The sequence below is a fragment of the Microcebus murinus genome, chromosome 12, assembly GCF_040939455.1.
Source record: "Microcebus murinus isolate Inina chromosome 12, M.murinus_Inina_mat1.0, whole genome shotgun sequence".
Classification (NCBI taxonomy): domain Eukaryota; kingdom Metazoa; phylum Chordata; class Mammalia; order Primates; family Cheirogaleidae; genus Microcebus; species Microcebus murinus.
Genome location: NC_134115.1, coordinates 81,547,036 through 81,574,766, shown reverse-complemented (window position 1 = coordinate 81,574,766; position 27,731 = coordinate 81,547,036). Strand labels below are relative to the sequence as shown.

The 27,731-nt window shown below is 48.1% G+C and overlaps 1 protein-coding gene across 4 annotated transcripts in view; it reads left to right on the top strand.

The window, feature by feature from the left end:
- Positions 1-27,731, top strand: part of TTLL11 (tubulin tyrosine ligase like 11) — a 221,818-nt gene that overhangs the window by 130,876 nt on the left and 63,211 nt on the right. The window contains exon 1 of one of the 4 annotated variants that reach the window (XM_076009016.1): positions 22,678-26,513. The exons of the other annotated variants lie outside the window; for them this stretch is intronic. Coding sequence (XP_075865131.1) covers positions 26,422-26,513 — 92 coding nt within the window. The 5' untranslated portion in view covers positions 22,678-26,421. Of the gene's footprint in view, positions 1-22,677; positions 26,514-27,731 lie in introns of those variants that run through there. 4 annotated transcript variants of the gene reach the window in all.

The following is a 27,731-nucleotide window of genomic DNA, read 5'->3' as shown; positions in this document are numbered from 1 at the left end:
GGTTTAAAAAAAAAAAAAAAAAAGAAAAAGAAATGCTTGTTATCCCCACAGGTATTTCTGCGGGAAATTGCCTGGGCCTGTTTTTTTTCCTCTTCTCTTTCTGGAAGTGCCCCATTTCACTCTGATCCCTGCCTTTTCATCAGGGCTCTCCCAAAGCTGTTCTCTGCACCTGTCATCTTCTCTTCCACGTTCAAACTTCTCGTCTTCCTCCGCAGGACTGTCACCTGCCCCTTCCGCCTCGCCTCGCCTCGCCACGTCTCTTTCATCTTCCTCTGAGAGGCTTCTTAACATCTCCCAACTCTTAATCTACATCAGGATTAAAGCAAACCAACCAGCACATGACATGAAGCAGTGTACAGGACTCAGGAAGTGGGAGCCAACCAGGGCTGTGGCCTTTGTCCCCGTTCTCTGCCCCGCCCCCCCCATCCCCATTGTAAACCATCCCTGTGACGGTGCTGGGGATATGACATTTGGTTAGAAGGAATCATGCCAGTCCCCAATTCGATGGCATCAGTACATGCTGAGCACCTGCTATGTGCCGGGCACTGTGCCGTGTGCCGGGAACATGAGAGAGATGGAGGTAAACTCTAGATGGAAGTGTCAGGGAAGACTCTGTGGAAAGCCAATTATTTCTCTAGTGCCAAAGCAAATGCCACTAAAGGAGGAATTCTTTCATTTGAGGATGAAAACTAGAGTGTCACTTCCCTGAGAGCTAAGGAGAAGGCAGAGTGATGTTGGAAAGAAAGCTCAGGCTAGAGCCAGACAAACCAAGGCAGGGCCCTTTGTACCTGGTAGCCTCTATGCGCAGAGAAAGCCACTCGCTCCTGCAGGACCCCGGCTTCTGCACCTGTGAAATGAAGCGCCTGACAGCTAAGGTTGTTGGGAGCATTAAAGGGTGGAGACTGTCACAAAGCTCCTAGAACAATGCCTGGCTTAGAGGATGTCTCAATAAGCATTGATTTCGCCTGTTTCCAAAGGACTCCGTTTGCAGTTTTGGGAAAAACAAAACAAAACAACAACAGTAAGGCATTTTAAAAGTTCCATTGGTAATGCTACAAACAAAATTTTTTAAAAAATGAAAAACAATTCTCCAACTTCCACTTCCACTCCTACCAACAATTTTAAGGCTGCTCTAGACCCCGTCCACCTGCAGATGTGGCTTTAATGTTTCTCATAATGTATGAGCTATCTGAATTCTACCGGCTTTTAAGTGACTTCGTGGCATAAACTTCCCCACGTTGCTATGCAGTCCTCATAATCATTCTTAGTGAATAGACAATAACCTGGGGCACAGTTGTACCGTAATTTTCCTCCATCATCGGACATTTATGTGCTGCTCAATTTTGTTCTTCTTTAAATAAAACCCAGCTCTGGAATTATAGAGTCAAGGGCAATGAATATCTTTAAAGATCTTGGTGCGAAGTGCCGTTTTGCTTTTCCAAAGGGTTATAACTGTTATCTTTGCTGCCACTAATGCCTGTGTGTGCCCCTTCCCTGGCAAAGCATTAGGTATTTCCTTTACAAGAATAATTGCTACCTTAGGATGTGTATAGTGGTTTTGAAATGTGCATGTCTTAGGTCATTAATGAGGATGAACATGTTTCCGTACACCTGTTTATGTTTACTGCTTATGTTTCATTTTGTAGCACTTAGAAATTATCTGCTTATATCCCTTGTCCATTAAAGTGTTAGGATTTTGAAGTTCGATACACACACACATGCATGTGCATGCACCGAAAATAAATATTGACCCTTTTCCCTGAAAAACCTTATTTGGACATGACCAGGCAGAGGGGATCACAGTACCTGGTTGGCAAGCTTCCACAGTAGAGGGTGATGGGGACCTGTTTGGGCACTAACTTCGGGCTTGATCCCCTCCTAGCCATGCTGAGGGTGGACCTTTCTCTGTCACTAATCACAGGTGACAGCAGGGGCTGCTAGAGGGTTTCCAGAATTGGAGTCACTTCATCCAAGAGAGAAAACAAATCCATTCTAGGCGTAGTGAGTCTCACATTTGTGGTTAGCACACAAGGTCTCCAGGGCCACTGGAGTGTCACAGCATGCTCTATGTCTCCTCTGGCCCAAGGTCAGCTTGCCCCCAAGGTGGTCACCAATCTATTATTGTAGCCTTTCACAAACTCGAGAACTCCCAGACCCCAAGAATTCCTTCAGGGACTCTAGTGAGAAATGACACATTAAAAACTCAACCGTGACAACCTGAGGTGGTTCCTTGGTACCAGGGCCAGAGCTGATAACTCTAAATGCACACAAAGGCACAGAAATCATGGGACAACAGCATGCTTATTTAAAATCTTTTTTAAAAAGAGCATCGATAAACATGAAAGCAGAGGAGGATAAAATTTTTGCGGTCTAATTTCCTAAAGGCGAGCAGTACATTGTCGGGTACAAATAACAGTTGCCCCAGCTCAGCTGGTTCAACCTAACAGGTTGATTCCTGAAATTTCCTCTGGAAGGAGGAGGGGAAGAGCGGCAGCGACTGCTGATACTGAGAGAGCCCTGTTTGCCGGGAGCGCTAAGCTCCTTACGGATGCTATCTCATAATCTTTGAAACACAGACGAAAAGAACTCAGACTGTGACCGTGCCAGGCTTCCCGGCTCCTCCGTGGGCTCAGAGAAGAGCTCTCCAGGGCGGACCATCAGCCTCCCTCATCCCTTCCTCAGCTCTTCTTCCTTCTAACTGAGGAGGCAGCTGTGAACACCTATCTAGAGCTGGCAATCGCTCCCTTCCTGTGGCCCCAGGCTGTCGTGCGGGATTCGCTACCCTTCCCCTCCGTCTGCTCTGCTCCCGGTCTGTTTCCAACCTCCCTCCCTCGTTGTCTGACTCTCCCCACCTGGAGTGACTCGTAACTTGTGATCACTAAAGCCGAAACTCTCAAGGTGCAGAAAAAGTACACAGAAATAAATCAGCAGGTGCCAGAATTTCTCCTAAGGGGGACGCAGCGCTGGGGAGGGATTACAGAGGTTTAATTTACACAGCAGCTGTGCTTCCAAGGGGGTGTGTAAATCAGTCCAGGGGTAATTGAAAGGCAATAGAGAAAAAAATTGGTTACTTGGAGGAATCTCATGGCGAGCTTTTTTGTAAAACAAATCTCGTGATGCTTCCAGGTCGCACTCTGATGTCACCTCTTCCCTGAAGCTCTCTCAGGTCATCTTCCCCCCCACCCTCCACCAGATTAATCGCTCCTGCATCTAAGCGCCCTCAGGGCGGTTCTTGAGCCTCTGCCAACCTGCCTCCTGCTATAAATAGTTCTTGGCACAAAAAAACGTGTGAAATTCATGTTTGTCGAATCAAGGAGAGAAGAAACTAGTTAGTAAACCAGCGAATTAGACTCAACTCCCCGAAGGAAAGATGCATTTTCTGATTCACCTCTTTCTTTGCAAGCCATCAGCAAGGGTCTCCCACTGTGATCTTCCTCCTGTTGGTCAGTACAAATAGTTGAATGAGTGAAGGACTAAAAACAAGTTAGCCCCTCTTAATTTGCCCTTTGGTAAACCCCTCCGTTAACAAAAGTTAAGTTTGTTAATTAATTTTAAGATTCTTAGAAATTTGTTGGCAGAAGTCAAAGTAATTCAAAAGCACAAGGATGCATCGCAGGCTGTTTGCACAGGAGCTGGGTGCTTTTTCTCTCTCCTTACCTTCCCCAGGCAAAGGGGTCCCAGGCCCTGTGTGGTTCACATTCTCTCTGGGAATGATTCGTCCCCCTCCATGGAGGCTACTCCGTGTGTTCACAGCACTCACGAGACTGAAATGATCATGCCATATCTGGTGGTAAAAACTTGGGGCTACGATCTTATCTCCTTGTCTCTGTATTTGAGCAGACATAGAGCAGTGTCCAGAGGGAAATTATGACCTTGTCCATAGATCCTACCCTGGTCCCCTCCCGTGGAGATGGGGCCTTGCTAGATACCTCAACTTTATTTTTTTTTTCTTTTTTTTTTTTTTTTCTATCGTCAGTCCTGACCTATATACCTCAACTTTAGAAAGGATGTCAGCCCTACCTTTGGTTTGACGAACTATCAAAGGAAAAAGCTTAGGTCTAAAATCGCAAGGTAGGCTATCAACTCCCCAGCGATTGGCTCCGAGCGACATCCATCAGAGTTTACTGGAAGGACAGAGGGCTCACCTGGTTTAGGTCATTGGGTCAAGCCAAACCATCAGGGGGCTCAGCGCTTGTATGGCACCGTTCCGGCCTCCCTTTCCCGATTCCGCCTTCGTGCTCCCCTGAAATGGGAGATGTTATGGGAAATATTGATTTTAAATTCACTGCCGCACATGTGAAGAACTTAAAACAGCGTTTGGCACGTAGTTAAATAGTATTAAAGTGTTAGCTGTTATTGCTATCGTCGTTGTCGTCACTGTGTGTCATTGTTAGGATATTCTTGAGGACGTGATGCTCTACGTCACTTGCTGTCTCCCCACGGGAGGAATTTCTCCTGGGCCGCAGTTGGAGTCTTCTGCGTTATAACATCCGTGGGCAAAGTGACTCTTTCAACTGCTCTGTTTCCTCCTTTCTTTCGGCTATCAGGGAAGACTGAAGCCAAATTTGTGCCCCAGGCCCCCCCCAACTGCAGCCACTTGAAGAATACGTCTATTTGTGTTTAGTCGTCCTCAGCCTTGTCTTTTTATTCTGTTCATGGCCTTCCCTACTCCTATTTCCATGTGGATCTGTTTTAAAGCATTTAAAATGCTTTATTTAAAAACACAAAAACAGACACCCAGACTTATAATGAATGAAACGAGCACCTACTTTTTCCGTCATTCGGTCTAATTTCTGATCTTTGTAAAATATGCCGGTTCAATTGACGTTTACTTTTTTTATCGACACATTACGTTCTAGAGAAAAGTGCGTGATTTATGTGTCCTGCTCAGCGAGTTGTCACAGAGGGAACACACTGGGGTAACCAAATCCAGGACAAGAAACGGAACATTGCCAGGCCCCCCAAAAGCCCACACGTACCCCCTCAGTGCTCTCCACAGGGAGCCACCATCCTGATCTCCAACACCTATGTAATTTTTGCCTGGGTTTGAACTTTGCATATTAATGCTGTTGTACAGGCTTCTCACACTCCACGTTGTGTTGGTGATATTCATTCGTGTTGTTGGGTTTAGCAGACGTTCACTTATTTTCATTGTCGTATGCAATTAAATCTTGCAGATGTACCACAATGTATTTCTACATTCTATAATATGATTGATGGCTTGGGTTATTTCTCACGTTTGACTTTTATTTCATGTCCTTTTAGGGAACGAGATGGGTAATAGATGAAATGAATGGGTACATACATTTTAAAAATTATCCCCGACAGTGTCTCTCCACTCCCAAGTGGCTCCGCCCTGGAACCTCTGGAGCCAACTCCCTCCCCCACCTGAGATCCTGGGACAAGCCCCTGCATTGTTCCCAATGCCAGCTTGGGTGACACCATTCATTCATTCAACAAATAAGTATTAAACATCTGCTGTGTCCATGGCACTATATTGTAATCTGGGGGTGCATCAGGCATGACAACGGAGGGCAATGGCTACCCTCGTGGAGCACGTGCTCCAGAGGCATAGAGATCTCCCCACCGTCACTCTCACATTTCCCGTCCCTCTGTGACTTCTGGTTTCTCCTGTCAGTGCTCTGCCCGGCAGCGCCCTCTCTCTGTTGGGCCTCGCGCGGTCTCGCCCTGCACGTGCACGGCCTGCTAGGGTGTGAGGCGTCTCCCCACCGCAGGGACTCACTCCTGTCCAGCAACCTGCCGCACCAGTTCCAGACACCCCGGCGCCCGCCCACGCGATCTCTGCCTCAGCAGCTCAGCGAGTCTGATGCTCTCCACGCCCCTGGCCCGTGGTCTATGCAGAGCCTGCAGGCTGAAAGCCAGGTAAACTGAGGCTCGCCCCACGTTTCCCTCTTTGCAAGGGTCACAGTCTGTGCTGCCTGCTGTCCAATGCTTAAAAACGCTTTCCTCAAAAGATTTGCCTAGTTTTATAGCTATTTAGGGCAGGAGTGTCACGTCGCTCTGTCATGGCCCAAAGTGGACATGTGTGCTTATCTTTTTAATGACTCTTTATTATTCTATTATATGGACTTAATTCTAGTGGATTGTTAAGTGCAATTTATTTCCTATAGAGCAAATGAGAAATTTAAATTTAAGATACTCATTCTTACCTCTAATTTATGTTCACTTTGCCAGGTACCACAGGTTGCTTTTCTCTCTGTCTCTTCTCTTCTTTTTTATTGTGACAAAATATATTAATATATAACATAAAATTTACCATTTTCATGATTTTAAAGCATATACTCTGGTATCATTAAGTGCATCCACAGTGCTGCACAGACATCAATTCTGGTAGATTTAAAAGGCAGGTATATTTACTGAGGTTAAAGTTGACTTCTGGCACACAATGGAAAATATTTGTTTGAATAAATATATGATTGGATCTTGTCAATGGAAAGAATGTTTCCAAATTAGTTGGAATGCTTTTGGCTTCAGGGAACTGAAAATCCAACTTAATTAGGTATTAATGAGAAGAAAATGCATTATCTCCCATAAAAAGATGTCGAAAGCTAAAATAGTCCTAAAGTTGGTCAGTTTAGCAGCTCGATGACATCATTAAGCACCTAGGTTCCTTCTACCCTTTTATTCTTCCATCCTCAGCATGATGGCTTTGTCCTCAGGCTTGGTCCCGTCATAGCCACAGGATGGCTGTAGCAGTTTCAGGTATCATATTCCAAAATGGTAGCAATCTCAAGCCAGGAAAGGGGACCATTTAAAGTGTGTCTTTAAAGAGTGAAGATATCCTAGTAGATTTACCACTACATCACCTTAGCCAGAATTGGGTCACAGTCCTAAACATCAAGCAATATTGTCGAAGGGAATGGGCCCACCACGGCTGGCTTAGGCCAATCAAAGGCTGGGCCTTGGGCTGGGGTCAGCTTCTCCTAAAGCATGTGGCCTTGAGGAAGAGTGTGACTACCTAGACAGGACTTAAGTTCTGTTAGGAAAAGGGAAGGAGTCTTGGATGTGCCATCAATCATGCCGGCAACAGCTTCCCACCCCTCCAATAAGCCTGCCTGGGTTCCAAGTAAGAGACATTTACCTGGAGAGAAATTAGGTGTGTTTGAGTAAAGCAATAAGAGTCTTATCTGAAAATTTAAGTTTCATTATAATTTTTTCAACCATCTGACTGTCATCAGCTACAAATCAAACTCTAACATGGTTAGCCATCCTCATATGAGCTCACGAGTTCTTTGAGCTGGGTGCCATTGCTCCATTTGTCTTTCTTTCTTTTTTCCTTTTTCTTTTTTTGAAACAGGGTCTGGCTATGTTGCCCAGTCTGGAGGGCAGTGGCTATTCACAGGCACAATCATAGCACACTGTAGTCTCCAAGTCCTGGGCTCAAGTGATCCTTCCGCATCTGACTCCTGGGTAGCTGGGTCTACATACAGGCGCATGCCACAGCACCCGGCTCTGTCCTTCTCTCTGATCATCTTTTAAGAGTCAGCTCAGAAAGTGCTTCCTTTTAAAGCCTCCCCTGAACTCTAGAATCAAAATGAATTTTGCCTTTTTCTGTATTCTCTTTCATTCTACTTTGCACAAATAGCCACTGTATATCAAGGCTTTTTTTTTTCTATATTGCTTTGTTTTAAAAATTATAGAAGTAGTAATATATCTTCCTTGTAAATAATTCAAACCATTTGTAAAGCCTATAAATTGAAAGGCAGATCTGCCCTCTCAGCCTGTTCCTCCACCCCAACCCCACTCCCCCGTGACAACCACCATAAACAATTTGCTTTCATCCTTCCGAACCTTCTTGTGTGATATTGAAACCTGCAAAGAGGGGCAAATTTGTTTTGTTGTATTAATTTTTATAAAAATGGGATCACACTATGTACTATATTATGTGTCTGTCAGCACAGTAAGGACAGCTGTCCCTGTTCATAGATCCAGATGTGGACATTGTCATTTCTGTGGCCAGCATGTGCCATTCCAGTTTGGGGACTTACCATAATTTTTATAACCAGTCCCTTGAGAGCAGGGACTTCAGTTATTCCCACTTTCCCACATGTCAAACAGTGTTGCCAGGAGCCCCCTTGCCGTGCATGTGTACACGTGTGTGCACGTGTGTGCACGTGTGTACACACGTGTGTATATTGTGTGTACGTGTGTGTGTCTGTGTCTCCACAGGCCAATATATGTGCAGGACAGACTCTTATAAATAAAATAGCTGGGTTGAGGAATAGGTCATTTTAAATTTTGATAGACACTGCCAAAGTTTATGAGGGTGTTTTGAGGCCAGCTGCTGCTTGTATAAGATAAGTAATTTTTAGACTTTCAGACTTTATATGCCAATAAATGTTAAAAAAAAAAAAACCCAAACCAAAAACAAATTGTGAAGATAACATAAAGAAAATAGCCAACATTTTATTTTTCCATGTGAGGATATTTTTTAAAATCAAGTGCAAATTCTTAGGCTCGTACCATGTGAAAATGGCATTTTTGTGAGTCAAAGTAGTGTAATATCTGCAATTGCATATGGTTTCACTGAGAACTGTCAGCATTTCATAAAAGAATGGCCCTACACACGTTCACACATAGCATGTGTATGCTCACACACACACCTTTACTTTTTTAAATTTCACTATGATGGGTGAACCTAATCTCATGTCTGGGGTTGCTGGTGCAGAATCACTGACCAGCCTGCCCCTCGCCCCGCCCCCACCAGTACTGTCTATCCTGCAGCAAGGGGAAAGGCTTTGGTCACTGAAGAACACCTGGTGGCAGGGAGCAGAGATGAAAGGGCGTGTGTTCCTGTCCTGGCTCCCTGGTACTGGTTTTGAGCCCCTGTTGAGAAGGGATTAGAGGCACAAGCGGGTGAATCTCGGCAAGAGGACCTACAAGACACCTGACACTCGCAGAACCCTGGGAACTGCAAGGGGCCCAGGCTCCCAGCCGCAGTCCCCTCCCCATTGCTCCATGCAATGACTCGTGCTCCATTTGAGGTCTGGAACCCTAGGGAGCAGGAAGAGCGAGCCTCTGGCCATGGCGTGGGGTTCACAAGACAGCCCAGCTCAGAAGCTCGGTGGGCGGTGGGAATGGGCCCTCTGGGAGTCTGTGCAGGAGGACAAGGACAGGAGCGTGTTGCATGATGACGAAGGCTGGTGCTGGTTGCTGGGTGCTCTTGGGCCTCTTGATGGGGAACTCCCAGGAGGGAGTGATCTGCTACGGAGGGCGAAGGCTGAGCAGGACCCTGGCTCTGTTACCGGGCAGACAACGGAGCTAGTAAACATTTGGGCTTGCCATTTTATTCTAAGGCCCTGCCTATAGATGTTAAGTTCCTTGAAACTGGAGACTGTATCTTTTACCTTAATCCATGCCCCGGCCTAACGCAGGTCTTGTGGGTAGTAAATAGGTGTTCAGGTAATGTCCTTGGGCTGATGTAGGCCCTATACCTGGGGCTAGCAAACTTTTCCTGCAAAAGGCCTGGTAGGAAATATCTTAGGCTCTGCCAGCCATGCTGTCTCTGTCTCGTCTATGCAATTCTGCTGGTGCTGCGTGAAATCGGCTGTGTACAGTCCATCAACAAATAGTCGTGCCTGTGCTCCAATAAAACTTTATTTGTAAAAACAGATGGCAAGTTGGTTTGGCCCAAGGGCCGGTGGACTCCTGCCAACACCATGGGGAAAGAGCAACCGCAGACCGACCTAGAGTCAAATACTTGCTTCATTACTTCCGAGCTGTGTCGCCTGGGCAAGCTATTACACATTTCTGAGCCTTGGTCTCCCCCTTGTAAAGTGGGGACGATAACCGCTCATGAGAACTAGAGTGGCCCGTGGATGTCATGAGGGCTCAGAAACTGAGTCCTCGGGAGTGTGACGCTAGGTCCACAGCCCTACAGCCTGGCTTCCTCCCCCCAGCCCTGTCCAGGGAATACCGGGAAAGCGCAGGAGGCAGGATTTTTAAGGGCTGACAGAACGAAATGCTTGGGACTTTGATTTGATGTCAACACAAGCGCTGGGCAGAGACAGGACGTCCCTGGCCCTCCGTGCACGTAGCCTTCAGGTGTCAGTGCAGCCGCGTCCTGCTTTCGTCGCATCCATCACAAGCAGCCGAAGGCTTCCAAAAACTCAGTCCTAGACAGATGTTGAGCCTGTCTGGGGATTAGAAATATCCTTTTCCATTAAGCATAAATTAACGTAATCACCAGGTATGAAAGATAAGCAACATAAACAGCATTCCCTGAAGTTTTCATTAAAATTAAAATTCTATTTAAAATTTAGCTTGTATTTTCTAGGACTTGAACCCCTTCAAAGAGATGATATCTGCTGTAAATTCTTATGCTGGCAGAGTGGCAGAGACGACTGCGCCGGGGACAGTGATGGACTATGTCGTTTAACTCTGCCTCCTGGCCTCCTGTTCACCAGCGGACGGGGCCGCACATTTTAGAGAAATGATTAGTCTCGGTAAGGTTCGGTCTTTGACCATTTTCAGAAGCAACCGGCCTGATTTTAAAAAAATGAAACGCTAGGTCGAGATTACTAAGAGCAAGGCGCTTGACGTCTTGTCATTCAGATCCCTGCCGTGGGGAGTGCTCTTACAAAGAAACAAACACAAGGGGAGGTGTAGACGGCAAATCATCCGGAGACTTCTAAACCCAGCCCTTCGCTCCGCCTCTGGAGCAGCGTGGGTGAGTGGAGAACGAGCACGCGTCCTTTACCAAAAGTTCATCCGATCTTGGGCGTGTCTCAATTTCTCTGAGCCTCAGGTTCCTAATCTGTAAAACGAGGGAAATAATGCCTTTGCCCTAGGGTCATTGTGAGGGTTAGAGGTCGTCTTAGAGAGTGCCCGGAACTCATCCCATTCCAGCTGCTCACTAAAGGCGTAATAGTATCCGTGTGTCTGAGAAATAGTTGTTGGATGTCCGCCACGTGCCAGACTCTGGACTAAGTGGGGAGCGTCTAGAAAGTCAGGGAAGACGGCCCCCAGGCTCAAGGTGCCCCCGGATCCAGTAGGGGATTGAGACGGACACAGTCAGCGTGACAGGTCCAGCAGCGGTGTGCACAAGACGCAGAGGTGACGCCGAGAAGGGAGTGGTGTACTCTGAGCCAGGCCTCAATGGCACAAGGTCCATGGGGCGGAAGGGACAGTCACGCAAAGGCAGAGAGACACGTAGAGGCGTTTCGTATTTGGAGGATCACGCCGCGAGTGGTTTTCTTGGACAGGGAGGACGGGCGGGGAAGGAGAATCACAGGATGGGGCGTCTCTTCATGTGCCTGGGCATCCTCGGAGGACCCGGATCTGAAGTGCTCTGGATGGTTCCTCAGGCTGGCCACAGAGGCCCAGCTGGCGCCACATGGCCTCCAGACAGGAAGGCGTCTCTTCCGAAAGGAAATTCCATCACTGACTTTAACAGAGCTGCAGATTTGAGAAGAATCCGGCGGCAGGGTTGGAAACGCACTTGGTGAGAGGCCCAGGCCCTGCTCCGTCCACCTGCCTGCGACCTCCCATGAGCCCCCGGGAGCAGTGACACCCCGTCTAATTCAGCTCTGCACACCCAGGCCAGGGCCTGTCACGTAGTAGAAGCTTGTAACTGTTTGCTGCGTCACTGCTCTGATGTCCCGTCTGTACGGTGGGGTGACCGCCTTTATGCTCCCTTCCTCGCAGAGCTGTCCTGAGGACCCGGGGCATGGCAGGAGTGGACGAACTTTGTAAAGTCTTGGCGTTGATTCAAATATAGCGCCTGATCATCATCATTATTGTCATAAAGTCGTGCGCCAATTAGAACCTGTCCCAGTGTTGAGAAACTAGCCGCCCCACCCATTAGAAAAATCTCTACGTGATTACTGGCCCTCTCATTTAACAAAACCCAGCACATATCCTTTAAAAATACAAAGAGATATATAAACCACATAGTTACGTTTGGTGATTTGCCTTTTTACTATTGCAAAGCTGACTTATTAGTCAAAATAATAATTATATTTGAGACAATCAAAGACTTCCAGGCTTTTTCCCATGTAACACAAAATATGTTAATTTACAGGAAAGAAATTTTTGAAATTGCACCTACCTATTAATACAAAGCATGCATTATCTTAAAAAAGTGTTTTCCCAAACATTTTCAGCTGCCTTGACAGCTCTAATGTCACTTTCCCCGTAAGCCCACAACCCTTTGTTTTAATGATGAATGTGTTCTACAGAAAACAGCTGCTGGAGAGAGCTAGAATCGGTGTTTGATTGGAAGCCGTAACGATGCACCACTGTGTTCCAAACTGTTACACTCAGCTGACAGAGAAAACTGCGAAGGAACTGGAAAGTTTCTAAAGCATTCACAAAATACAGGCATGTTTTCTCTGGTAGCAGAGTGTTAAAGGATTGTTATGAGGAAGAGTATTTGAAATCAAGCCAGGCTGCTCACTGCAGAAAAGTAACATACTGTGGCCCAAGTAATAGCTAAATAATAGCAGATGTACCTCAGGAGAGGAAGTCAGAATGCAAGAGATTTACCCAAGTTCATTTGCAAAAACTGGATAGACTTGTTTCCCCCAGGGAACCTATCATTGAACTACTGTCCAGTATCTGCAAAGCCCAGGACAGCGCAGTTCTAGCTCTGGTTTTGCACTTGACCGCTGTATTGTGTGAACACATGAGCTATCCCTTTCTGGGCCTCAGTTCCTCGTCTGTACGTGAAGGTGATAATTTCTGCCTTGCGTACCCTACAGCGTTGCTCTGAGATGCAGTAAGGTGATGGGTGCAAACCACATCCTGTCTCCATCCACATTCCCTGAGTTCCGGAATGGTGGCCTTTTCTTCCACACGCTCCCTTGTTCACGCTTGCAGCTTCCTAGGCCTGGAATCCAGGCTCACCTCTCTTTTCACCTGGCACCTTCGCAGCTCTGCCCAAATCTTTCACCTCTCGGCCCCAGCACCACCGCCTCACGGGAAGCCGTGGAAACCTGCCCGGACGCTCTGTGCGAGCCGGGTGCTCCTTGTGCCTGCACCCACCTGGTGAGCTCTCTGTGTGCGCGATGCCTCTGCCAAGTGGGACATCTTCTTTTGCCACCACTGCCTTGTTCTGCTTTGTCTCTCTGGTACCCAGCAAAACGCCTGGGATGTAGCTGCTTAATCACAGTCGGAAGAACGAATGAACACACATGAACGAATGAAGGAACGAATGAATAAGTTGACTAGCTGTAAGGGGTTGAATTGTGTCCCCCAAATTTACATGCTGATTTCCTAATACCCGGTGACTCAGAATGGGACCTTATTTGGAGATAGGATCTTTACAGAGGTAATCAAGTTAAAATGAGGTCATCAGAGTGGGCCCTAATCCAGCAAGACCAGTGTCCTTATAAGGAGAGAAAAGCTGAACGCAGACACGCATGGAGAGACCACGTGAAGACAGAAGGAGAAGACAGGCGTCTAAAGGCCAGGAGAGAGGCCTAGAACACCAGCTCCTAGAAGAAGAGCAACTTGTCTTATGTTTCTCATAATAGGTTGAACAAGTTGAAGAAATCAACCGACTGGCTGGACAAATGAAGAGATGAGTAGAGAAAACGTCCACTGAATTGAAAAATGACTTCATTAGTTATCCAGTATTTTGTGAATTCCTAGTGCAGCACTGTCAAGATGGGAGCTGGAGCTCTTTCCGTTGCTCGTGCAACACCAGCTCGCAGCAGGGTCTTTCATAAACACCAAGTGTTCTGCGAGGTGGGCCAGGCTGGCAGCTCTCCAACCTGGAGATGGGAAGGCCTGAACGTGTCTTGTTCGAAGCCACGTCTGCACGACTCGTATCTGACTCGCTGTCCCCCGCTGCACACACTTTAGAAGGAGGGAGAGCGAAGAGGTCTGATGAAATGTCAGAACTGGGAGGAGCCCCAGGGTCCTCTGTTCCAACTCGCTTGTTTTACAGATGGGGAAACTGAGGCTGTTAGCGAGGAATGGGATTCCCTCAGTCTCACAGCTGGTATGGGATGGATCCGGGACTGGAATCTGGAGTTGCCTGATGCTTCCTGCTCATTTGTCCACCCACCAGAAGGAGGTTCCCCCTCCTTCTCTCATGCATCACATATGCCTTATGTTTGGGTGCTAAATATCTGTGTCGAAGCTGCACGGCGTCCTCTCCGCTTTCCCGCTCCTTCTCCTTCTTTCTTTTTTAGGAGGTAGCTACTGTTGTGTCCATTTTACAGATGAGAATACTGAGCTTCAGAAAGGCCAAGTAACTTATCAAGGCTGTACTATGGATGATCAGTGGAGGGGGAGATTTTATCCTGGCTGGGATACTCCAAAACTTCCCACCAGCCCACACTTTTTTCTTAGTATATCTTTAATCCTCGGGCCTTAGCCACTTTTTTCCCCCAGTTACGTGTAACAGAGTTTTAAATATCCGTTTAGTTGGAAGAAGGAATACATTTTTTTCATGGCAAGCCACCATAGGTGTGAGAATCCCCCGAGAAACTCGTAGTAAGATTTTTCCAAGGTCTCACTTATCCCTGGCTGCCACCCGGCGGAAACGAGTGAGCACGTGACGTACACGTGGCAGATAGAAGGGCTGACGTGTGGTGATTGCTTGACAGACTCTCGAATGATTTGTGGATAATGGATGAAGGCTGGTCTCCCTGATCCGTGGAAGACCAGACTCTGTCTCTTATCCTATCTCGTTTCGCATGCTTATTTTCTCTCATCCATGGATAACCTTTTTCATAGGATAACTGAAACCCTCTATTTTCTTGTGGTGGTGGTGGCGATTCCTCCACGAGCCCTGGGAAGCAGACAGAGCTTATTTCTCTGTGGACCCATCACCTGCACAACGCCCGCTGCCTGGAAGGTTCGCCATACCCATCTGTGAAATGGCGAAAGAGCTTTTCTTTCACTTTGGAGCCACTACAGTTTTGGAAGTAATGCTGTTCTTCTCCCAGTCATCGGTCTTCGTACAGCCTCTGGGCCGGCGATCACCTTCCCCTTTCAGACTCGGCCCAGGTCACGGATTCCCAGCAAGACACAACCCGCGTGCTCACCAGCAAGTTGGGAAACAATCCTCCTCCTGCTCTGCCTACGAGTTCCACGTGGATCTCTGTGCTAAGTCTGGGGAAGCACACTAGGTTTTGCCTTCCAGGAGCTCCCAGCCTGGTGGGAGACTTGAACAAATAACTCAGATATGATAAAGACCAAAGCAAGTGTTAGGCGAGGCCCCGGGGAAGAGCCGGGGAAGGAAGGGTGATTAATTCTGCCTGGAGGAATCAGGGGAGGGTGCACGGCGAAGACAGATATTGTAAAAAATTTATTACATAAATGGATTCCGAGCAGCTGACATCCGAAGTTCACATTCTACGCAAGAAACTCAGAAATAGAGTTCACTGCTTCCAATTCTGGCTGTTTAGGTTGCTGACTCAGACTCAGATTCATGGCTTCGAGAAGAAGAGCCTAAAAAAAATAATTAGAGATACAAATCTCGATGACTACTTCCTGTTATTAGGAAAGTGATTGCGGGTCATTTGAAAATATTGCTTAATCTCATTACTTCTAGTTTCACATACTCTTTTGTGAAATATTTTTAAACCCATTATTTGTGTTGAAATTAAAAGAAAAACATATCACCCTATTTTATCATGACCTCAGTAGTTAACTTTGTGGCAAACAAAAGATTATAGATGGAAAAGCATTGAATTGGTGACAATGAATTTACTCCTTGACAATTTACAAGGTCATAGACTAAAGCCAGATTATGTATCCAGGGGCTTAAAAATGTTAATGTCTGTTGACTCGGAAATTTTACTTTTAGGAACTTGTACCAAATATATAATCCAAAATCATGAATCTAGCAAAATGCTTATGATAAATGTTACATGTAAAAGCAGGTTATAAAATGTGTATGTATAGTATGATTTCAACTATGAAAATATAATGTGCATAGAAAAGGACTCGAAGGTAATTTTCTAATCTAGTAAAAGTGATAATCTCTGGATAGTGAGATGACATGTAAGAGTTTTCTTCTCTTGCCTATTTCTATATTTTTATGCCTTCTACAAAGAGATATGATATTATAATATCAAGACCATCAGTATTAAAGGAATGCCCACATCTTGGACCACTAAGTAGGAATGTACAGCGTACGCCAGCACATTCTGAAGCGTGAGGGCCTGGGGAACGTGAGACATAAAGGTGGAAGAACTTTTCAAAGTGAAAGAACATGACAAACCAAACTTGGATTTTTTGGAGGGGTCCATAGCTCCATAGCTGTGGGCCCAAGACGGCAGGAGGAGAACGGAAGTCTGGACATGGCCAACACTGGGACCTAGGTGCTGCTGGCCTCACGGTTTCAGGAGCTCAGGTTACTCACAGCTAGCACCTGTTGTCACTCACAGATCGCATGGAGGCGTATGGGGAATAGCACCTGCCGCCCTGGTAGAAGAAGCAAACGAGGACTTGGCAGGGGACCCAGTCAAACAGGCCGAGATCAAGGTCAGGTTGTCTCCCTAGTGGGAAATAGGTATCAGACAGGTGTGGGAGCAGAAGGCCAGCGGATGGAGTTGACTCTCCTTCTCCTCCCTGGGGCTGGGCTCTGTGGCTACTAGAGTCTGAGGTTTCTCTTAGGCATGAGGGCTGCAGGCTTATGGCAGAAAGAACAACACTGGGGCTAAGGTGACTGAGGTTCCACCCGCGCTAGGCCAGGACTGGCGCAAGGCTCGGTCAGGGCTGAGTTGGCGGGTGGAGGGGCCCTGGGACTCTGCAGGACTCCAGCTGTGAGGCTGGCTGGTGTGGCTGTAGACGGGCAGCACATGAAATGTGTAAGAACATCTAAAAGCCAAGCCGCTGCAGATGCCCCTGAGATGATCACTATTATACGTAGAAATGCTTTTAGTTGTTAGTACTTTCTGCAAAGAGAAAATACTGTTTCCCAAGGGAACTCTGTTATGCACGTGGAAATTAAAGCAATTTATGTTCCCTGGTCAGCCCCAGTCCGTGTGTGAAGCTAAGTTGGCCGGTATATTTAACCCACGTTGTATGTGGTATCACTGAGCTGTGCTGGAAAAAACCTGCAATCCCTTAGCTTTTAGTGACAGGATAAATTTCAGTCCATTTGAAGCACAGAAGAAAAAATACACTTCAGTATTTTCTTTAGATACTTTACCTAATCCTTTCAATTGCACCATCGAATTTACTCTTTGTGACTGATTTATGGAGTATAGGCGGGGCAGACCCAGAGAGAGTGGCGGCTGCCCTACGCAAGCCATTGTTTGCACCCAGGCGATTGTGTTTGTGTGTTTACGTCTCACATACCTACATGTATAAAAATCTCACCTAATCCTCACAACAACCTTGCAAGGGAGGTATTAGCCTCATTTTAAGGATAAGAAAACAAAGGACCAGGAGAGTTGAGTGATGTGCCCAAAGTCACACAGCATCTAAGTGGCAGAGTTGGGATTGGAACCCAGTTTCCACTGATGCCATTCAGCTGTGTCATACTTGTTGTAGGTACTTGTCAGCCAAGCCCGGGGCCTGCCAAAGATTTAGCCGGGCATTTTTCACCTCCCCTCGGAGTACACCTACGTCTGAACCCAAAAGGGAGAGGCAGCGTAGCAGGCAAGAGCGAGACTCGGGTTCCAGCGCCGCCTCTCCCAGCCACTTGTTGCGTGATGTTGAAGCTAATCTCCTCAATCCTTAGTCCTTTAATCCTTTATAATAGGGGTTTATTTTGCATCGCAGGGCTGCTTCGAGAATTAGAGATAATGCATGCAAAGCGCACGGCGCAGTTTCCGGTAGGTAGGGGGCTCTGTGAGTGGGCCTGTCGTGCTTGCTCCCTTTGGGCCGAGGTCATTGGACCGCATGTCTGAACTTCCGGTTAAGGAGATATGCTTACGGTCACCAAAGGAAAGCCCCCAGGCAGCTGGGCTCACCCTGGTCGAGAGTAGCGGTAGATGATATGGTCTATGGTGCAGACCGACAGACATCCTCCTGTCCGACGGCCTTTGACCCCGTGAGAGAAAAAGGTTACTGAATGTCAGTGCAGAAAGGGCTCTGGGGTTACCCTGCACACGGTACAGTGAAGAAATGTCAATAGAAGTCCACAGAGCATGCCTGGCATGGCTGAGACCACGCCACCGCCCAGCCCTGTGGCCTTGGGTCTGCGGTTCAACCCCATCGGTGCCAGAGAAGAAGCACCCGGACTCGACTCAGACTCAGAGTACAGGAGTTAGAAAGGAGAGTGAGATAAATCAGTCAACATCCCATTAAGGGCCTTTAAAAAAAAAAAAAAAAACAGCTCAGTAGGAACTCCAGGCTAAAAAGATGAAGCATAAACCCAGCGGCACACAACTAAAGACACGCTAAGCCTAGGGTGGGACGCAGGGAATGGAAGCGGACTGTGAGAAACATTCTTTCCCCCAAGCTTCCTAACTACAGTGGGTTAGCTAATGCTTGGAGGGAAATGCCTCGCTCAGAACAATAGAAAAAGTGAGCCCCCAGGAGTCAGGCAGGCGTTTATTCAAATAACATCTCCATCCGTGGACACTCCAGAAACTTAAAATGATGCTTTTAAAGAATAGTGAAGTCCAGGGAAAGAGATTCCTTACATTTTGAGTAGGGGAGGGGGAAAAACTTTCAAAACAGCAAACACAGAGAACCCATTTTATACAGATAAGGAGGTATGTGCACCAAAATGTTAACTGGTTATTTCTGGGCTATAGGCTCAGAAATGGATTTTACTTTCATCTTATTTGATTACCTATGATTTCAATTTTTTTCCCTATAGAGAATATGTATTATTTTTGTAAAGAAGGAAAAACAATAAAAGTAATTTTTTGTTTAATCACACAACAGATTTTCTGTTTCTGGCAATATTACAGGCTAGATATCTGGAGAGACTCTCCCTAGTACATGCTGGATAAGCAAAATAAAGGTCTTTTAAAATGTATGGATGAGCTGGCAGGGAAGTTCTCAGAAGCCAGCAACAATGAGAAAGCGCAGTTTCAGAGGGGCAGCGGGTGCTGGAGCTGGGCCTTTCCTGCAGGCATCTGACCCTGCATGGTGACCTAGAGCTAGGGCCCAATATGTGGAGACAGGAGAGAGAGCCTGGAGCCCAAACAGTAAGAGAAAGTAGACTGGGAACTCCCACATAGGACCAGGGCCACTAAAAGGTCACCTCCATAGTGGGGGAACTAGGAGCAACCCACCCCGTAGGGAATGATGGGGAGACTTGCCAGTCTGGGCCTTGGCTCTAAGGGGAGGGAAGACAGTGTCTTCCTTAAGCGTCCATAAGCCCGATCCCGTACGGGAGTTTGGGGTTGGAATTCACGTCATCTATGTGGACTTGAAAGACAGAATACTCGTCATTTAGTTTAAAGCTGCTCTAAATCGTTGGTGTTTCCAGACACATGGCAGAAGCAAATACAGTTTTCTCTGATAGAATGGACTTCTAACCTAGGATCAAGAAGTCCTACAATGAAGATCCAGAGAATATGGGAATGGGATCACAATGAAAAAAAAAATCACTAAAAAAACAAACAAACAAAAAACCCCACAGAGAAATGGGCTATGGGAGCAAGAATAAGGAGAAACAATAAATTTAGAAATTATAAATATTAAAATGTTTATATATATAATATAGGATAAGTATACTTAATGTCTTTAAAGAAACAACAGAGTATCACAAATAAAACCAAGTTAGCAAAGACTGTTAAAAAAAAGGATAAAGTAATCTGAAAGAAAAAAAAAGAAAAAAGACTTTTAGAAATGAAAACTATTATGATTAAAATAGAAACTCAGACCAGATGTAGTGGCTCACACCTATAGTCACAGCTGCTTGGGAAGCAGAGGTGGGAGGATTGCTTGAAGCCAGGAGTTTGAGATCAGCCTGGGCAACACAGCAAAACCCATCTATTGAGTTTCTTTATATATATAAAGAAACTCAATAGATGGGTTTAATAGCAGATTAGACCCAGCTGAAAAGAAATTAAAGAACTGATAGACAACTGAAAAATGCATGTGAAGAAACTACCCAGCATTTAGCACGGGTAACTAATGAGATGGAAAATAAGATGGGAGAGTTAAGATATGGAGGTTAGAGTAAGAAGGTCTAACATACATTCAATAAGAGTTTCAGAAAAAGATATTGAAAAGAATATAGTGAATCGATATTCAAATAAATTAAGGCTGATAATTTTCTAATGAAAATTAGAAATGAAAGATATCATTGATCAGCTTCAGGAATCCCACTGAATACCAAGCAAAATAAGTAAATACCAAAGACAAAGAAAAGATCACTAAAGCAACCAGAGACACAGAACAGATTACATGCTACAGCATAGTGATACTCAGACTGACGGCTGACTTTGCAACAGAGACAGCAGAATCTAGAAGTCAGCGACATCTCTTTGAGTGTTCAGTAGAAATAACTGAGAACTTAGACTTGTATGCCCTGTGAACTTGTCCTTCAAGGTGAAATAAAGACCCTTGAGCAGTGAGAGCAACAAACCCCCAGTAAAAGCAAGATGCCCAATGCTAAGTTTAGGGCAGGAGGTTACTGGGGCTATTAGGAGGTTCTTGTGTGATGTGGAGAGTGTCATAAACACAAGCATTAGAGATGGGCTATCCAGGATTCGAATCCTACCTACTGGGTGTGTGCACTTGGGCTATTTATTCATGTCACTCACTGCCTTCTGTTTCTTCCTCCATATGGGAGGCAAGGAGGAGGGCAGAAATTGTGCCCACTTCATAGGGTTAGTGATAGCGTTAAATAAGATACAACATGAAACTTCTAACAGACATTTGGAAGAGTTATTTATTTATTCCGCATATATCTACTGAGCATGTAATTCACACTCGGCACTGTATTTAGTCTCTGGAAACGTATCGGTGAACACAACAGACAAAACCCCAAATCTCATGGAACTTACCTTCTAGTGGTGGCAGGACAGAAGGAGGGAGGACATGGAGCTGAGCAGAGGCAGCCGTAAGGAGGAGACCCACGGCTGACTTGGGGGGTCTGCACCCGGCGGCCTCTGGCCCTTCGCACAGGCCGCTCTGCTGGCTGGATAGCGAGACCGTGCGTGAGTCGGGGAGAGCTAGGAGCGCAGCCTGGGCTGTGGGACCGACCTCCAGGCGAGTCAGGAGGAAGGTGACTGGCCTGGCTGAGGGGCTGAGGAGGTGGCTCCTGGCCCAGAGCTCAGAGCTCTAAGCTAAGCCACCCGGCCCTCGGCAGGGGAGGGTGTGGTAGGCGTAGGAAGTGCCCAGTTCTCGGCAGCACGGGACGGCGGCAGGACCGGTCCCGGCATTCCCAGTTCTGTCTCTGGTAGGATCCAGAGGTGGATCCAACCACCCCTGGTTATCCGGTTAGAGATATGGAGCCTTTAGATGGTGGAGCATACACACTTACAAACTCACAAAACCACAAACACACACACACAGAAACACACAATACCACAAACACACACGCTCACACACACAAACACACAAAACCACAAACACACACACACAGAAACACACAATACCACAAACACACACACTCACACACACAAACACACAAAACCACAAACACACGCATGCTCACACTGTTATATTTGAGATTCACAAGGCCACAGGACAGAGAGACAGAGTCACTGAGGCTGTAATTATCAAAAGGAGTTTTATTGTCTAGCTCGAGCTAGGGTCCGAGCCCCCAGAGTGCCAGAGCAGTGGCCTCTTCTCTGGGCAGGGACCCTCCTTTGTGTGTTAGTCCCCTTTTTATAACTCAGTTCTTTACACACTGGTCATGCATCCGCCCCCACAGTGATTCTTACTTCATCCTGCCCCTGATAGGCCCTAACCTGTTCCGGGTCCTAGCTGAGAGACTCCGGTTTCTGCTCTTTTGTCTTTTTCCTCTGCATCCCATAATATACTCATAATGCCTTGCGGTTAGCAAACAAGCAGTAAACAGAAGCTGGAAGGTGTCTATTGTCCTTATAGCCCAATATCTTACAACACAAGTGTACAGGAACACACAAACACATAAAACACACACACACAAGCCCACGCTCTCATACAAACATAGACAAACACACTCGCACAGTGAGGCTCACTGCGAACATTGCCTGCAGCACAGCGAAACCTATTCCTGACATCTTGTTCAATCTGCAAAGGAGAAAGATCCTGAAAAACATCTAGGGAGCAAAGCATGGCGACTCGTTGTTGCTAACTTTAAGATATGTGAGATAAAGACATATCTGTATTTAGTCCTCTGTCTTCGCTGTCTGTCTGTGATGAACGCAGGACTTCTGCAAAAGGGCTTTGATCAGTTTGCTCCTGTCCTTGGTTCCATCTCCCCTTGCCCTGCTTCTGACTTTTTCTTGTAGACTGTGAATTTTCCCATCTTAAGATTTTTAGAAATCTGACCTTGACTTTTTTTTAAAGAAAGGTTTCTGTATCTCTGTCTCAGCCCTTACTGCGTCCTCGTGTAACTAACTCCCTTTGGTGTCTCCCGTGCAGACTGTAAGCTCCTTGCGGGCAGGGACGCTGTCTTATTTATTTGACATCCCCTGTGCCCAGTGCTTGGCATGGAGGAGGAGTCACATGTCCATCTGTTTGCTGCCAGTGTGAAGATGTTCAGTACTTACGGCTTTGCTCAAACAAAGCGTGTGTTGCTCCTTGCCCGGGGACATGGCTGGTGGTGTCCCAGCCCTTTACCAGTCATGTGGGCCGGCCCCAAGGGACTCTCGTGCCACCCACAGCTGCTCTGTAGAAGTTACTCGTGTTTGTCTCACGCGAAACAGCTTGCAAAAACTACTTCCTGTGCTTTCTGATTTCAGCTTTCCAGATACCTATATGGACAGAAAGCCCAGATTCCCTCCAATCTGTGACAGCATGTCTTCGTTGAAGCTTAAGCTTTCGAAGCTCTCCGTGGTCAGGTACTGGCCAGTGGAGCAGACGTAGCTGGGATAACCTTTGTGTCCTTTACCTGTGGCCGCGCCCCTCGGCCGGCGTTGTCCAGCGGGCGCGGGCAGAGGAGAGGGCGGCAGGAGTAGGGTGTGAGTGAAAGCATCCCAGTTCTCCCTCACCGAGTAGCGAGGGACGCAGCAGAGTGGGGCAGGGCATGCTTTGAGTCGGTATGCATGCCTGTCCAGCCATTAACCTGCTGTGTGACTTCGGACAAATTATTCACCCTCGCTGAGCCTCAGGTGCCTCGTCTGTAAAATGGTGGTGATAATACCCAGCTCCTAGGACCGTTGCGAGTGTTAGAAGCAATCTCTTATAAAAGAGTGCTCACAACGATGGTAAATCCCACGGCCCACGTGCACTCGCCCCCACACACACGTGTGGAGAAGGACGGGGAGACAGACAGACAGAGAAGAAATTCTGGAAAGAAAACACCAATGTGCTAACAGTAGTTATGGGCAGGTGGTAAAACAAACTGAATTTTTTACTTTTCCTGCTTTTTTGTATCTTTGAACTTTTTTCCGCATAAACATATATTGACTTTATAATTAGAAAAATAGTAAATAAACTTTAAGGCATGAAATAGGAAAAAAACAATAATATGCATTAAGTATCAGGCATAAGTTGGCACTCAGGAAGTGGCAGCTATTTTTTCTAATTAGTCATTACGGCTAATAATAATAATTAGGGCTAATGGCTTCCTCTGGGACCAGAGGTGGTGCATTAGTCTGTAGGTGGCGGCCGATGACTCGCGGCTCCCCCCAGGGAGAGGGAGTGCTGGGTTCTCGTCCAGCTGGGGCCGCCCCTCACTTTTGGGGGAGGCTTCCGCAGCCCCGAGCTCCGGACTCAGCGTTGCTCCCGCCGCCGCCTCTCTCCATGCAGGGCGGCCGCGACAGGACCCCCGTGCCCACCACAAAGGGGGCCCCACTTTCGGGCGGGCAGAGGTGGTCTCCATGGAGGAGCTCCTCTTCCCCGGAGAGTGCCAGTGGCCACGGCAGACACGGCCGTCCCTCTGCTCACGGCGGCCTCTTGTCCAGGGTCGAGGGTCACAGCTATTTCTCATGTGTGCGCGGCAGGGACGGGGCCCCAGCGGGGGCTTCCAACATCTGGAATGAACTTGACGCCGCTGGCTGGGGGGTGTGGAAGTTAAAAACGTATCCTGTCTTCAACTGTCCGTATAGCGAGGGCAGCGGTCAGGATTTAGCCCGAGTGAGAGTTCTAGACTAACCCGAAATCCTCCAGGGTCCAACAGAGTCAACCTGAGAGAATAAAACACTGCATTAAGGAAAGAGAAAATGAAATTCCTAACTAGCTGTGTGACCGTGAGCAACAGCCAACCTCTCTGAACTGGTGTCCTCAGGGGTAAAGTGCGGGGTGGACAGTGGGTCCCGAGGTCCCTAGAAGCTCTCAATCCAGTGGTGCGATGATGATAAATACAGTCAAGAAAGCGGATGTGGACGTTTTCTGTGCTCAGTGGGCGTGCTGCCAGAACGTGACGGCTAAGCCAGGAAAGGACAGGAAGTCCCTTCTGGGGCGGGCACCTCCAGGCATGGCCCCCAGAGATGACATGATGGGAAGGCTTCAGCCGGTGGCTTCTCACCAAAGGAAGCAGGTCCTCCGCGAGTGCTTGCGAGCGCACGGTGGCATCGGAGGCCGGCACTGAGCTGCCGGGTGTAAAATGCCCGCCCTGTGCCAGGCACGGTGGCAGACGGATGTTGCACACGTCGTACGTTGTCTCGAACCCTCCGGCAGCCCTGCAGGAGCCGCACGGCCGTTGTTCCAAGTTGAAGCAGCCGAGACCCTCGAGGGCGGCTCGTGGTTTCCAGCAGACGTGTTCTGTGCGTCTGCAGTGCGCTCAGTGCACAGCACGGAGAACCCAGCAGCGAGCAAACCGCCCGCCCTCTGCAGCTGGCAGTCCGGAATAGCCACAGACCGGTTAAAAGGCCACTATAACACAGCGGGAAGGGGCTTCAGAAGAGGTAAAAACAGTGAAGGTTGCCACCCCAGACAGCAGAAGGGCGGGGCAAGGCGGGAGGAACGCTATTCCAGGCAGAAGCAGAAGCATGTGCAAAGGCCCAGGGGCTTTGTCTGCAGGCAACAGGAGGCCTTGGTGAGCACTGCGGTCTGGCTGGGAGCTCCAGTGGGAATGTAGTCTGAGATGGGGCTGTAAAGGGACCAGAGCAGAGAATGGAAGGGTTTGAAGTGTAAAGTTTAGACTTATCCTGCAGGCAAGGAGGAGCCAGCCATTCATGCACACAACCTGTATTTACTGTTTAAAATGGTAAATTTCATGTTACGTATATCATACGAAAGAGTTTTAAAAACTTTTCCAAGTAATTTGCCTGAAGTCACACACCTAGCAAGTCCAGCCCAGCTGCAAAGCTCCTCTTTAGCCTCCTGCCTGAGCTCGCTTGTCTCTCTCTGTTCCCTGCCTTCCCGACAGCTTGGGTCCCGGGAAGGTTACTTTGCATCTCTGGGCGCAGTTGCTCTCTGCTGTAAAGTGGGGATGAGACCTCACAGGGTTGCTGTGAGCATTAAATGAATCCATGCAGCTGCCACGGAGTAAACGCATGGCGCGTTAGTTGTCATCACTGTGCGTGTGCCGGAATGACCTGACTTAGGTAAAACAGCACAGACCTCAGCTAAAACCCACACGCCAGGATTGCGAGCTAGGTGGCCTCGGGCAAACCACTCCACCTGCCCAAGCCTCCGTTTCCACCTGCCAAGAGAGGGTGGCAATTCCTGCCTGGCAGGGTTGAGGGCAGGGCTAAAGAGGCGCCGTGTCCAAGGTCCCCAGTGCAGGGTCTGCGAGCCACGGCCTCCAGTGAATAGCAGCCGCTGTTGGGCGGACACAGGATCACGGCCACGCAGGGAAAAGCTAACACAGGGACGTCACAGCCTTCTCTACTTCCGGGCCACTTTGCAGGCAGAAATAGTACCCTGCCTGCTAGTAGCTGAGGTGTTTGAAGATCCTGAAATTATGCCCTTGTGCTGGCTTTGGTAATGCGTCCATGTCTGATTTATTCATTTTGCATCAGAGGCTGATCCAGCCAAGTCTGAGTCACATTTACTGAGCCCCCACTCGGGGCCCGGCCCCAGGCTGCTGCCTGCGAGTCAGCAATGAGTCAGACACGGCCCCTGTCTGCAAAGAGCCGATCTTGGCCCAAGGAAGAGCAAGGGTGGTGTCGCAGCAAACTGTACCAGGAGTTAAGACACCCGGGTTCTTTCCTGAGCCCTAAAATCTAAGCGCCAGGAAACCCTGGGCAAGTCACTTCCCGTCTGCAGAGATTGTCTACAGATAGAACGAGGACCTTGAACTTGCTGCTGTCTGTGATGGGAAGCTATTTCCTTTCGACATGTGTTGATTCCTCTGCCCCGGTGCTGTCTGGGAGCAGTCAGCAGGCCATAGGATAATCAGGGGAAGTTGGACCAGAGTCACCACTTTCTGTGCTATATATATAGACTTGGCCTTGGAACCTTCTCGGTCAGCCGGGATGGGCTTGACTCCATGGCATGCTGGGACCGGCTAGGCGCAGGCAGAGCCCAGGATGCGGGGAATTGGAGCGGGGATGGAGGCGAAGGCTGCAGGCCAGTGGCCCTCCTGGGTGAGTACAGCAGGGATTAGGAGCGGAGGCTCCAGTGGCCGGGCCAGCTCCGGAGTAACTGGGAGGTGGGCGCCAGGAAGCATGACTCACTCGAGCCCCACTGGGAAGCTGGGCTCCCTGTGTGCCCCCAAGCGGTTCAGGCCTGACTCCCAAGCAGCACGCTCGCCAGCAGACTCGATCTGTGTGCAGGAGGGGTAGGAGCCCCTCTGCTCACTTCCCTACGCCCAGGAGGAAGGAGAGAGGAGGACCTCTGTGCTTGCTCCCCACGACCTTCCTGCCCTTCCTGCGTGGAGGCTCTTGGTGAATCTGCTTCACCAGGCCAAGTTTCCCCTGGCCTGTGGGGCGACAGGAAAAGTGTCCCAGCTCCCTCCCCATTTCCGTCTGCCTTCTGGCCCTCTCTCTCTCTCTCTGTCATGCCAAGGCACGGTCTGCTCATCTCACACGGGACGCTGTGCGAGAGCTTTCTTATCTCAGGCTGGAATTGAGTGAAAGCTGCGTTCGGGTCCGGGGCCCATTGGTATGTGCACTGGCGCAGCGTGTGTAGACAAATTCTCAGTAGCCAACACACGTCAATTAACGTAGGGAAGCAAAATCGCAGGGTACCATTCGACCATTGCTGCCATGCATAGGCATGAAGCCTGGGGACCTGCCTCCCTTGCAGAGTTAAGCACAACCTTTGGAGGGACCAATTGCAGAGAAATCGCTACCCCGGGCCCCCACCCACCCCACCACCTCCCTGCAAGCCGCATTCTACGTTTCAGGTCTACAGCAACAAAGGAAGCCGCATGCGCCACCCACATGCAACACCTGTTCTTGAAGAGTTTGATGGGCTTTTGCCACTTAAGAAATTGGTCACATTTAGAAATATTCAGCTCCAGTGAACATGTCATGGCTGTGTATAGGAAAAACATACTATTATCTCTAGAGCCTGCCTGAAACAACAGGCTTGTTCCTGAAACAGATGTTTTGTGAAACCCACCGTGACAGGCTCATCGTCTTGGGCTGGAGATGGGCCGGCACTTAGTCACCAGCCTCACAAGGACACCAGCGTCTCTGCGGGCCGCCCGATCGTCCCATGCATCTGGGCTCAGAGGAGATACTCCCTGTGGCTCCTCCTTCTGGCTCCCGGGTTCTGAAGTTAAACATTTTACAAGCCTGATGGTGTAGACCGGGGCAGTCGGCCAGGTGTGCCAAGATGAGTTTCCAAGATAGTGACTC